General features: G+C 37.6%; 1 protein-coding gene across 1 annotated transcript in view; it reads right to left on the bottom strand.

Moving 5' to 3' along the window:
- The window catches only part of TENM3 (teneurin transmembrane protein 3), a 430,831-nt gene that overhangs the window by 122,836 nt on the left and 293,429 nt on the right, over window positions 1-14,566 (bottom strand). Inside the window, 3 exon segments of the mRNA XM_075751933.1 lie at window positions 9,409-9,475; window positions 9,478-9,500; window positions 14,504-14,565. Coding sequence (XP_075608048.1) covers window positions 9,409-9,475; window positions 9,478-9,500; window positions 14,504-14,565 — 152 coding nt within the window.

The raw sequence follows: 14,566 nt of genomic DNA, 5'->3' as shown, positions 1-14,566 counted from the left end.
ATCTTAACATTTTAGGGGGGGGGGGAGAATTCAATACCTAACAAACCTAAGCTACAGACTGGTAGCAAAATACAAAGTTATGTCATAAACTAATCCTTGGATGCAAAGACAGCTGGGAAGTTCCCTTATTTCACAAATGGTAGGCATTTTACTTAAGCTTCTGCCCCTAAAAGATAAGGCAGAAATACAGCACCAAAAACCTCAAAGATGTCAGCTCAGAAAACAGAAGTGTATGAATAAAAGTAAAATAATCATGCTTTTAATTTAACTCTGTACCCTCTGAGCATCAAGTGCTGGTGTGCACCCGCTGACACGCAGACAGTTTTCTCCTCCTCAGACTGGCGGGGGGGGAGGATTTTCCCTGTGCTGCCACTTCCTCTGTGGAAAATAAAATTGAAGCACCCTCTACTAAATTCAGTAAATGGGAAAAACAGGAGGGGGAAAAAAGTGATAAAACCCCTCAAGAGTTGGGCAGAAAGATTAAGTTAATTGAAAAATGTGTCTTTAGAGAAATGGAGATAGATTATCAAAACATTCAAGGACAGTAAGCCTCAGAACATAAGCCCAAATGCTTCTGATATAAGATAGCCAGGTGTCCAGCAACAGAACTGTAATTTAGAATAACTTCCTTTACAAAAGGATCTGTGACAAAAGCTTTTGACCCGGGTTTAGAAGAAAATGAATGCAGTATTACATAAAAGTCTGGAAGTCCCTAAACTCCAGACTGCCAGCACAGAGATTATAGAAATAAACATTCACCAAGCAAAAAAGAGTATTGCACATTACTTTTAAATAGATTGCTCTCAACTTGTATAGAATTATTGTGTAATTTTAACATTCCTAATAGAATTTTTACATTAGACATATGACTACTTTTTTTTAGCTTATGTTGAGATTGTCTCACCTTGCAAAAGATTTACTGCTTTCTGTAGCTACGATTTCTCTGGTTTTGCGCATCATATATAGAATGTTTTGCATATACTTGGAAGACATGTGAAAGAGCCTACCTTATAATTTCCAACCAACAACTTTCTTGGCAGCGTTTTAGTTCTGTATTAAAATACTTCATATGGCACAACCACACCAATGGAGTGCTGAATCCCATGGCAAATATGTCACTACGTATTGTAAGTCACACCGGATTCTTACAAAATTTGTACTAAGTAAGGAATTATGAATAAGGCCCAGCAAAATTCTGCTGAACTTCTCTAAGTATGTCAGAACATGCATCATACTTTATCATCTTGCCAGTGAGATTTAAAGGCAGCTATTGTTATTTTGTGCAATGTTATTATTCAATGACCGCTGTCACAGAATAAAGGTCAATATCCCTAAGCCTCATGCATATACAACAACAAAATGCTCCTCACCTTAAGAGCTACAATACCATTGATCCAGAATAAAATCGTATTTAGAATATAAGTGCTTAAAAACCCTAAATTTCTTTCTCCCAAATCTCTGAATCTTTTGTAGTGTATACTAGCAGCACCTGAAGAATCTGGAGCAGAATAAATCAACTAGTTCGGTCATGTTTCTGAACAGAGACTTTCCACTGTGATCAGTAACAAATGTCACAGTGCCATTGCAGTATAGGTTTTGCTACAGTAATGTCTCGTGTACCGTCCTACATGCAGTCTGTTTGGTCAGGTCCACGATGGTGGTAATGATATGTGCTTCTTCAGATCATTACAGACCACTACCGGCAGACCACTAAGGAAGGAAAGCTGTGACACTCAGAAGACTGCATTACAAAAGGCATTCAATGTTAGAAATTATCTCTGACCTGGACTTTGAAGGAGGTGTCTGTCTAAAAAAACCGTGTAAGGGGTAGGATTCCCACAAGCATATGTGGTTCAATAAGCAGGTAAGTTCATTCCAAAAACTGTGGAGAAGAAGGATAATCTTATTTGATAGAGAACAGTTACATCTGCAAAATCAAATAAGCAGAAACAGGAATTACTGCAGTAGGGCAGATCAGCAGGAACAATACCCTGTCTGAAAGCAGCCAGTACAAAGAATGAACACCTTCCAGATTACTTACTAACAGCTCACTCTTTCTCTAAACAGTCTAAAACTCACGCCCTCCTTGACGTCTTGCGGCGTTTTGTTCTCCAGGCTAAGCACGCATCATGTCAAAATGTATTTTCTTCTATCAATTTCAATTTAAATTCAACTGATTGTTGCCTTGTTCTTGTATAATGAGTATGTACTGTTTGCCCTGCAGTACATAAAAAGAAAATTTTTATAATATTACTGTTTGATTCACTTTATTTTTAGGGTAAAACATACAAAAGCATTAAAAGTAATTGCCTAAAGCAAAAAAGCAAAATTTAGGCTATTTATGGGTCAGGCAAAGGCAAGTATGGAGCTGAGGAAAGCTGTTTTCAGACACCTGATGTTTCAGTGCAGAATATAACAAAACTGACATTTGGAAGATGACAGAATAGAAAGTGACTTGAGGAGAGGTGAAGAGGAAAGAAAAACTATCCCTCATGTTTTCTGTATTTGTTTCTTTTACCCGTAGGTACCAAAAGACCCCCAAATATTTAAGTATATTCCATGAGTCTCTAAAAATTTCTTTCATGTACGTAACAAGTCCACTAATCTGTTATGACTCATCTGTTCTCCTTGCAATTCGAGAAAATCCCTGGGCATATTAGCAATTACCAGTACAGGGACCACCGTGGGCTCTTCCAGCCAAGGCAATACCATTCTGTCTTCTGTAGTCACAAGTTAAATACTTTAAGAAATGAACACACCAATTTTTACACTGTGGAACACAGGTTAATCTTCCCCCCAAGCCAACTCAATTATCTATCTGCCTCTAAGGAGTGTTGAATCTGTGGGCATCTTTATATGAACTAAGGCATTTGCAAGCAAGCCCAGGTAAATGTTCTTATCCATTCTGCTAAGGTCCTCAATCCGTTACACTGGATTCACTCCAAGGTACGAAGCAGTAATATCTACATCTTAGACATCTAGAATTAGGAACACATCAATCATATTCTTCTAAGCCTCAAGATGTGGAAAAAACTTGTACCAAATCCACTTTGAGTGAATGCAGGTTGAGAGAAATGTAAATTTTAGTGAATTTATGTTTTAGTAACATATTTACCTCTCAGGACCAATACTTCAGGAGACATGACTTCTCTGCTTGGAATTTGACAGTACTCCTATTGACTTGGTTTTGATGTTTAATATAATGGTATTATTGAATTTCTGGGAATAAAAACTGTATACAGCTGTGATGATTGCTCACCAGAACTAAAATAAAATACCAGATTTTGTCCCAAAATGGTCCCAATTAAAAATGCACCTATCTGGAGACAGCAGCAATCAATAATCCTGCTTTTCAAAAGTGTAACGGCATGGTCTACAACAGTTTGGCAGCACCATGAGGCCAATGTAAGCAAGCAAGACATAAGGGTAGCTGCAGCTTTATCTTCTTATTTCTCTGATGGTTCAAAGGGGCATAGGAAAGTCAGACAGAAGAGACTTCCGAGGTTTGGGAGCCCTCATTCTCTACCTGAAATACGTTGTTACTGACACACGCAGAGATAGAGTGTGCTTATCTCTGTGTGAAGACCTAGCATTTTATTTGTCATTTCCGTACAAAGAAATCAATTGATCTTGAGAAAGTAACTTCAAGAGAGGATGGATATATCCAGCTGCAGCTATTTGAGCTTGCTCCAACCTCTCTTGTTTTAAATTTTTGTATTTATCTCTCCTTGACTTTCCTTAATGCAAACCAGATGAATTTTTCCCTCTTGGGAAAGGGTTATCATGCTTTTTGTTTGTTTACACAAACCCTACCAGATACATTAACTGTCAGAATCAGAAGAAAACCATTAACTGTAGAAAAAACAGTGGTCCAAGATCGCAATCAATCATTGCACTGCATCTACCAACTGGTGTGCTCTCTCACTGCTGACAGACCCTATTCATGCTGGATTGAACTGTGTTCTCTGAGTGAGACCATGACCCTCACCTGCCACTTGACATTAGAGAGCTCCACCTGGTTCACTAATGGATAGATCACATCAATAAATCTGATTCCTTGCACTGAGTTGAGGAAGCAGATGGAAAGAGAAGATTAATCTCTGACGACTGACATTATAGGGAAGATGTAAAAGATAACAGAAATTACTGGCTCGGTCTCATATGAACTCTGGTTCGCTGATGCATGAGATCAGCTTTCCCAGCAGGCTCCAGAAGGAATTGGATTTTTGTTTCTCCGTGAGCACTTTATGCCTGTCTTCATCTTCTGTTAACATTCTTCTGAGACGAAACCTTGTAGCTGGTGGTGTTTGCCCTTAGCACAGACTTATGACTGACTTCCACAGAACCATATGGCTGCATTTAACATAAATCCACGCCAGCACAGAAACTACATTATGCCGTGAATTTGTCTCAGTTTATTTTCTGTGCAGAATCGCAATCAAAAAATTGCTTAGAAAGAGATAAAAGTTAATTTCCGCTTCCTCAGAGCCAATATTAATACTACCATAATCCCGGAAAAAAGCTCCAAGATCACATCAGATCAAATGATGATCAAAGTTCGGTGCACAGAAAGAAAGAGAGCTATTATCCGTATGCAAAAACAGAGGAAACATCTGTGGGAACTGGAGATAAGCCGCTTCTAACAGCTTATTCAAATGTTTCAGAAGAAACACTTTACATATGGTAACACTTCCTCGAATTTGGGTTGGTTTACACCGAGGACCCGCTTTCTTTACAAACTGAAGACTGAAAGCCAAGAAAGAAAAAAAAAAAAAACAAACCTACTAGGGCTGCAAGTGCCTTCCTTACTACTTCTGTGTTCTTTCACATCTCGTCCCTGGCAGGTTACGGCTCCTCTGCTGGCTGCTGCCGGAGAAAGACTGGAGAAGTCAGGCATGGCAATCTGCAGCTGAAGCTTCAAACAACTCGGACACGACAGTATCCCACTCTGCTATGAGAGCCACCAGGACATGGTGATGTGAAGGACCAGATACTGACAAAAGCCCCAAAATTCCTCTCGAGGTGTGCAAGAGTAAGTATCTTCCTCTGCAATGCACCTGCTTTCTTGGTGGTGCAAGAAAGAACATAGTGCTACAGCATGCAGAGGGTGCCTGTAAACATCCTATTATTTGTTCCTTCAAATTCAGATTTGGGCTGCTAGCTCTCTCCCCTGGAAAAGGAGGAGTTTCCTTCTGTGATATGTATATGCAGTATACATATGGTCCTTTTGATCCTAGGTATGTCTAGGATCAAAAGAACCAGTATAATCAGCCAGCTCTGCTGAACCTGCTCTTTCGTGCTCCTCTCTGCTATGCTGCAGTCTGTGAAGATGAGCAAGGGAAACAAACGACGCTAAGCCACACTTTGCAGAAGTGAGCAGGAGAGCCAGATAAAACAATGACTCATGGTGCTGGGTATGCAAGCAAAGAAACCTTCCATAACTTTAGTTACTCATACTCTTTGTTGCAGGATTGTCCCATTACCTATCCTCTAGAGGAGAGTGAAACTAGACTTATGTATTGCTGACTCTGTTCTTCTTACAGGCTGCTTCTGGCATCTCAGAGGACTAGTGCTTACACAGACCTTCCATCTAGGTTATAATAAGTGACTTGGGTCTGGATGTTGTTGGTGATACTCACTTCTGAAGGCAGCAGCAGTTGGAGTGAACCTGACAGCCCCTTAGTGTACTTTCTGATACTGACAGTGTTCATGCTATTCCAGTTCTCTTTCCAAAGAAAGAGAGGGTGGAGGAAAGTATCTGAATTTTGCAGTGAGGACCAGAATGCTCATATGAGCAGTAAGAATTTATATTACTATGCCTTATCTTGTTCTCTGCTCTTCTGGAATCATATGCCTACAGAGGGGGGGGGGGAAGTTGTCTCTGAGATGAGGTATTCTAATCTTGGCCAGTTCCTGTCTTGAATATTGAGTAAGTTAAGCTTTCCAGGGAGAAAATCAAAGAAAGGTTGGGCACAAGTACTCCTCCAACCTCTTTTTACTACCCTTGCTGTCTTCATAAAGCTGAAAAAGAATGATTGCTCTAAATGTCTCAAAAGGCACATGGAGACAATTTCAAAAAGCAAATGTGGTTTAAGAGAGACTCAGAACTGCATTATTTAATCAAGGATTAATTCAGAAGTTGGAACAAAGGTTGAAATTTCATCTGCAGCTGAAAGACCTGACTGGGCTACTGGACATTTTAAAAGGAGATAAAACCAGAGGGAAGTTAAAGATGTGAAGTATTACTCTGCCAGTGACTGACAGGATCTGACTCTGCCTCAAGCTGCAAGCAGGCTGAAGTTTCCATCATAATGGATCTGTGAACCTTAGCTCACTTATTGATGTCCATAGCTGTGGTTCTCTTGCAATTCGGAGTCCGTGATAACCCATGATGAACTCTGTGCTGCCATGACTACGCTACCCGCAGTCACTCAAAACAGGCAGATTCGTGTCACTGCAGTGAGAGCACCGTCATAACCTCTGAGTTACAGCCACTACCACCAACCTGGCAACTGTGCACATACATGTGATGCAACTGTCATTCCTGTTTTCTGGTCCTTATTGTTCCTTGGTGGAAACTCGTATACTACACTTGCATACTCTCTCATATGGAACATGCCAGGATTTGTAGACTTGAGACATCACCATTCAGGGATTCAACAAGGCAGAGGATTACATGTTGTGCCCAGAAGAGGGTGACACTTTATCTTTAATGATACGCATTTCCACAGATGCTTTTTTGGAGCTGGACTTCTCTTTGTGCAACTAGCATTATCAGAGATGCTAGATGCTGGCACTATACAGTCAACCAGGTCTTTGCTTTGCCATGATGTTTGGTATTGTTTTCTCACCTGTTTGAATGTGACAGAAAGAATCTCCAGAATCTGTTAAAATTCCTTTCTGGTTCAACTTGAGCTGCCCTTACTGTGATGGCAGGCTTGACTGCAGCCATGCAACCAAAGGGATTTCACAAGCAATCACAAGCAGTAAAGGACAAGGAATAATCTTGGTTTTTACCCTAGATATTCAGTCTCTCATCCTCTAACATTTTCTCTAAGTCCTACCTTGCCTAACCAACCACTCTCAGTTCCTCCTTCTGGACTACTCCATCTACCCTTGTGCACACCACTACTACCCTTTTGTGCCCAGTTATTTCCATTTTTCTCCTCTCCACGCTGCACTCTTGGCATCTTCCACTCCTACATTTCATTCACTATGCCCTTATAACAACCTGACCTCTTTGAAACTCAGCTCTCCTGAACTTTTTCCCCAGCAGATGACAAGAATCCCCAGCCAACCTCCTTGCAAAGAATTCTTACCTAAATAAAACAGCAAGTTTTCAAACTTCAACCCTGCAAAATATGACATTTTCAGAAAATGCTAGGAAGCTTTATCTATAAGAAATATAAATACAGTCATTTGCTAATCATGACTCTTTTTTTTTCTCCAGATTCTGACATCCAGATAACTTGGGGAGAGAATTATGAGATTAGGTAAAACAAAACCAGACTTTTTACTTCAAACTAAGCTGATTTGTCAACATGTATACCAACATATGCTTACATATTAGAGAAAAGCAAAGTGGTACCAAGTGAAGCCAACAATACATACCATTAAAATACTTTGAGATTTCCAGCTGTCCTATGATAATTAATGCCCTGTGCACAAATCTCTTGAAGCTATAAAAACTATTCTTTAGGTCTAGGCATATGAATCATTAGAATTTCTATGCAAAATGTCTATTTCTATTATCATTATTAACACTAAAATTGTCAAATTCATTAGATTAATATTCTCCCCATAAGCCATACAAACTAAGAAATAGTATATCATAATGTAACACACACATGACACGAAAAACAAAGAAACAAATATATAATGATTCTAGCTGTGACACAGTATGTTAATGAGGTTGCTAAACTGAATCTTCATGCTGATAACATGTTGTAGTCTCAAATCTATTATGCTTTGGAACTGATGTCTTGTTATCTCTGGACAACTTTCACACCAGGCGATGAACCCTGCTAGTATAATTTTAAAAATGAAAGGATTACAAACAAGATAAATTTAATCGTATTGTTACCTGAATTAGACGCAACTAACAGGAATTTCGTATAACATAGTCCATTTGCCAAAATACTTGCATTTGGTGGTCCCATTACAAACATATAAAGCATAAACCAGGCATGGTTCTATTAACTCTACTTCAGCAATTACGCATCCAAATCAGTACTGTACGGTAATTGGTCTACAGGGAACCAATAATATTTGGTTTTGTTCTTTTCTAATACAGCATGCTTACATTTTTATTTTAAAGAAAATATACTAGGGTCTTCTGGTAAATATCTGCAGTATCTTCGACTTTGCTGATAATGATTAACTAATTGAATTTAACATAACATTCTCTTCCTGCTGTTGATTTTAATTTGTGGCTAAGTGGAAGTTTAAGAGTTTTGGAATATGAAGCAGATCAATATATAACGTCAATGTATTTTACAGACGAATTAGTTATTAATGCGCTGATGCAGATCTCATTTAATCAAATAGCACCATATCCCTTTTATAATGTTAAGAGTTACAATTAGCAAACAGAATTTGGACATAAAGCTCTGATTTTTACCTCAGTATAAACAAAAAAAGAAAAGGTAAATTATGATTAATGATTCTTTACTAAAATTTAGCATATTGTACTGATTAACAGGCTGGAAGTCATCAGAAACGGTATTGCTTTGTCAGGGTTTTTTGGTGTGGGGATCAGAAACCAAGTATACTGATTTGGCATAAGAATGTCAAAACATATTTTCAAATATAAGACAGATATTAATGACAAAGTTAAGTAGATATGGAACAGTTCTATAACAGAAAATTTTACTTTATTTAATTTAAATATTCATTTATATGGAATTCTTCATTTCCAGTTATATATTTATCAGCAGTTTCTGATTTCAGACTAGCTGGTAAAAATATTACAGATTAAATCTGTAATTCTTCTTAGCTTCTTTGATTGGTCATTCCTTATGCTACATTAATATGTCATAATATTTCTAAAACAAACATTTGCTAAGTAGTAAATATATTACAAACTAAGGATCAGATTCTGACAAATGTGTAAGAATGCAAACAGTTTGCAACAGCTTGCAGAATTAGGCCACAGAGAATTAATACAACCTCAGTTGCACTCTTATTTTCTTAAGTGAAAGCAAACAGTCAAAGTTTACTATTCTGTATTTACCATGAGTCAGTATGAAAGATTATTTGAAGTATAATTTAAAAAAAAAATCAGATATAAGATGAGGAAGGTCTGTACCAGATGTTTTTGGACTATTGTAACCAATTCTTTTTTTTTTAAATTACATTTTGTCTTCTGTGTCAACAGTGAGCATCATGCAAACACTTAGAGTCACATACCCATAACTGCTATCGTGATATGTTGGAGAAAACACATCCATCTCTATAAGGTTGTCATGACCATTGCAAGGACTGCTTGATTTCCTAATTCTCTATACACAAAGATACAAAAAGATGAAATTAGAGTGGCAATTTCAAATTAAAGAATGAGATGATCCCACAAAAAGAATATATTAATTCTGTCGCATAACTTTCTTTTTACACAGACGTGCAAAACTGCAACTGCATTTTGAACGCGGGATTTATCTGCCTTCCCTGCTGTCCTCTGAACTACACACTGGATTGTAACTTGAAGACATGGTGTTACAAGACTACCATTAGGTGGTCGCTACCCTTTGGTGATCCCTTACTTATGTGCAAGTCCTTGACTAAAATTCCTGGCTACTGCCCGTGGCAAGATCAGGCTTAAGGACTGAACAGCACATAGTGGGGGGGTGTCATTTACTTGATGAGGCTGGACCAGAGATGAAATAATAAAAATGAACTGAGACTATTAAAAGACAGTCTCTTGCTGGCTATCTGGCACAGCCAGTCAGCCAGAAAATACCCAGAGGGCTGGCTACCAGAGTGAGTAGAGATCTCATGTCCTGCAAATGACACTGCACAGCAGCAGGGGAGGGAAGGAAGGACCACAGACTCTGGTTCTCTCAGGGAATGGTGAGAAAATGAAGGGGGAAAAACACAGCTAGGCACTATTGTTTTGTTTAGAACTGCGTATTTCTTTTGTCCTATCTAAAGCAGGGAAAGATTAGTTTAGGAAAGAAAAAATTGGGTCCATGCTTGCTTCAGTGGCTGCATATCTTTGAAGAGGGGAATGACAAACTCAAGGAATACTGTGCAAATACTACTGAATTCTGAACTAGCACTGCTTGCCTAAGAGATGGGACAAAATACACAGCATGGTCAAATTCCAAGTATTCATGGTGTCAAAAAAGGATTTTTGAGCAGGAAGGATGCCAGAGAGATCAAGGAAAAATCTGAAGTAAGACACTATTCACACCAAGGGAAGCTTATAAGGCATATGGGCCCTGTGTGCTAGGATTCAACACAGATGCTTGGTGAGCACCTGACTGCATGAAAATGTCAAAAGAAAACAGAACTTTTTTATCCAACTTTACTCTTTGAAAACAATACTGCTTGTTTGACTTAATGAATGTGTCTGACGCGTGTATATACCGACTCCATAATTATGGCATGTCAATCTTTAAAATGCGTTCATGCTCTCTGCAATCTAAGTAGAGTCCAGTTTCCTCCACTTGCAGTCCAGCAACGTGGCACGCCCACAATGACACACGGGGTCTTCAGAAGAGCAAGACTTGAACTCCACACAGTTTCTGCCTTTATTTTGTATCAATGCCTTCTCAATATAAATAACATGGCTAATCAAGTCCACGTGTAAAAACCCTGAAGACTTACAGAACGGAACAATTTGAATTTGATTAAACCTAGCACTGTTTTAGTGGGTGGAATGTATAAAATAGCTGCTTTGAGCAGACTTTAACCTCCAGCAACACTGTGCTTTTGCAGACAACCAATCAGCCTCTACACAAATTGATTTAAGACTTCCCTGGAAACTATCAACACCCTTTCCACACCTTAATCAATACTAAAGGCGCTAGCTTCATTGGCAATCCACCCCAATAAAGACATATGGGTATGTTCATCACACTTTAGGAGTTTCTAAAATCTTTGCATTCTAAAATGAAGTTTGGATCAAGCTTGCAGAATGGTTTTGAAGTAACACATTCTAGGAATTGTTTTGTCTGTATCACTTTGAAGTATTCTGGTACTTTAAATGAATCCTTCAAAATGCTGAAGTATTTTCCAGCCATCATATATTTCTTCAACCAGTTTCCTCTTTCTTCTCAGTAAAATTAGTAGATAATAAACTGAACAGAATAATGTTCCTACGCACTCTATTTTATGTATAAGTTAGGGCTAAGAGAACACTAAGCAGTATCAATATAGGCTATGAAAAACATGTTAGTTTGTTAGTTTCTATAAAAAAAATAATCACAGTCCATCATACAAATACAACCATCTTTCAAAAAATTAGGTATTTTATACAGCAAATCAAGAAAAAGCAAAGCTCTTCTTTGATTCACTGACATGTTAGCACAGATATTGAATAAAGTTATGTAAGATTCTCAGAGATTTATTCCTTGACTGGAATATGTAAATTTCCCCTTGCTGACAAATTTATCTTAGACATTCAATGTCTAAAATTAATGAAATATTACCTGAGAAATGCACCAAGAGACACTACCAACTTACTTTTATGAACAAATCTACAAATTCTAATATTTTTTTCCTCTGCACATCTCTAACATACATAATTGACTCTGGATTAGAAAATTCTGCACATTCAAACAGTTAACAGAGAAAGCATTTAAAGAAGTGATTTACTAAGTATTTTTAAATATCGGTAACTTAGATCCTACTAGAATGCAAAGTCATGAGAATGTAACTAATGATCCTGGTGCTTAAGAACTCATTACTAAAACCAGTAGGTGAATAAAAACTTAAAGACCAATGATAATAAAACCTACTAATATTTAATTACTTAATCCTAATTTATAATATTCAGACACCCGACATGTAGTCATGCATTTGCACGATTTTGGCCGTCCAACCAGTAATTCAAAGAACAACATAGGAAGTTATAGTCCTGTTTTTTTACTTCTTCTAAAGTTAATATTGTTCTATGGTGCTGGCTTCTCCAGCAGATCTACTGGGTCTGCAGCTGAATGTAACTTGCAGCAGGTTGGGAAAGAGTCAAATAGTAAAGATCATTAAATGTCCAATGAAAAGGTCCTGCAGTCCACAGGAAATCTGCAGGAAATATTTTCTTACTGTCTTGCTTTAAAAAAAAAAAAGGTAGATTTTACTTAGCCCCAATAGAACGAAGACAATTTTCTGCCACTCCTCAGTAACCTCGCTGTCATTTAAAGATGGCACTGAAGATGAAACAAGCACTCACATACTCCAAGTTACAGTTTTAGGCCCTCATAAAATTTTAAGCAAGGAGTCTTTTTATATAAAAACCCCATAAATTGGAATTTCTGTTGGATGTTATTGATCTGTCACCTCACAGTTCATCCATTTAACCAGTAATAGCAATGCTTTACACAAAAGTATTAACTGCACACAGACCCAAATTGCAGAATACTCTATTAAATATACAACTGAATCCAGTATTATGAAAGACATATTTCAAAGTCACCTCCATTGCTACTGCCCAAACAATAGGGGACTAAAACTTCCCTCAGGCTCTGCAAATACATCCCTCTCACCTACATGCACGTACACAAAACCAGTTCTATTCACTATCCAGCTATACACAACAGCAAGCCATATGTCATTTTATGCCACCCATCACCAATATGAGCCTATAGAGATAGAAAGATAGCTATGCATATGTGCTGACATTCACATTCTGTACCTTTAAATGGCTGTCATCTGAATCAGATAAAAAAAAGAGAGGAAAAAAAAAAGCTGACTATGAGCATAAGCTAAAATATTGCCAAAGATGAAATAAACTTTCTTTTAGGTTGAGAAAAGGATGAAGGAAGAGACCTATCACAAAAGTTGTTAATATAGCTGAAACTGAGCCTAAGAATCACACTCAGTAGGGAACCTTAACCAAAAAGGGAAAAATCAATGACAAATAAGATGGGTTCTTCACCTCCAGAGTTCCAACCAAGTGAGACTATTAGAGAAACTACAGTAGGGCTCTGTCAGTTTTTATGTGAAATTTTCACATTTCAGCTCATTCACAAGTGTTCAAAACTTGAACACTCAAATACCCCTAGCTTTTCATCAGGAACATTTCAAAGACAAAAAGACTCTACTTGGTAAAAAATATTTATTCCAGGTTGGAAGTGGTATTCTCATTCAAGCCCTGTGTCTTTTTCTTTATAAACACAATAAAAACATATATGGCAATAGAAGCAAACATCAAAGACCTTACCTCTCTACTGGAGATTAACCAGTATCTGGAAAATGTCAAACATCTTATTCCCACTACAAACTTACTTGTACTCTAAGACAACTCTTTCTTAATATACTATATTGTCTGAGTATGATGATGATATCCCTTCAGTGGAATCCTATTCCACAGTGTCTATGTCTCATAAGCAATACAGGAGAGTCCAAGAAAACTAAAGGAATAGCCTGACAGAAGAGTTGCCTGAAACATCTATGGGGACAAAACTACCTAACAGACAATCTTAAGGTCACGTATGTTTTAAATTAGTCAAAATCAACTGGAGTATCTTTACTTCGCTACAAAACATAATTTAAAGGGATTCAAAGAATGAACTGAAGGGATTTCATAAACATTTTCAAGAATTACTGTCAGCTTCAATATAGTTATAAATGTTCGGTTTGATGACTAAATTGGAATATTATGGCTTTCATTAATAAAAAATTAGTGCTGATTGAGCGGTACATGAGTATTAACTAATCACTGTAGGTAAATTCAGCTCTGTGCCAGTAAGTCCTATAAGATTTTTTAATAGATCATTCTGATTCTAAAGAAAGTAGTGTCACCCTTTATATTAGCTGCTTCTTTCCTAGAGCCAGTTATCAATTCTAAAAGACAAAAAAGAATGAGGACAAATTTGTCATTATCCCAGAACTGAGTTCTTTCATCTCACCAAATTGTAGACAACGTTAATAAACACCTAGCCTCACATGGGTATATCTTTAAAGGGACCAAATACAAGGGTTAAAAAGTATTACTGAAAGTTTCTTGACATTTGATCTGTATGGCAGCATATATTTGACACATAACACCATCTGCGAAGCAAGGCAAGAAATTTATTCAAACAATCAAAAGTCATAGATTATGAACAGGAAGGAAAAATGCTTCTCTGGAAAAAATTATGTACACTCTGAGTCCAAATACTCTGCAATAGGCATTGTAAGGGAAAGAGTGACATTGTTGATTTTGGAGACAGGATAGATTTTTAGTACTGAAAGTTTTCAGGTTGGTTTGCTGAATGAGGGGAAGTATTAGCTCCTGGTCATCTTTCATCAAGTTACATGCTTTTTTTAGAAATGCCACAGTCTGTAATAGTACCTAAGTAATTACCTGCTTTCCAGTGGCGCATTACTGCCAAGGACCCAGCTGTCCTGCAGCTGGACTGACTCAGGT

This window comes from Balearica regulorum, chromosome 4 (genome assembly GCF_011004875.1).
Source record: "Balearica regulorum gibbericeps isolate bBalReg1 chromosome 4, bBalReg1.pri, whole genome shotgun sequence".
In the NCBI taxonomy this organism is placed as follows: Eukaryota; Metazoa; Chordata; class Aves; order Gruiformes; family Gruidae; genus Balearica; species Balearica regulorum.
The sequence above is the reverse complement of the archived record's forward strand: the minus strand, read 5'-3'. Positions and strand labels throughout refer to the sequence as shown.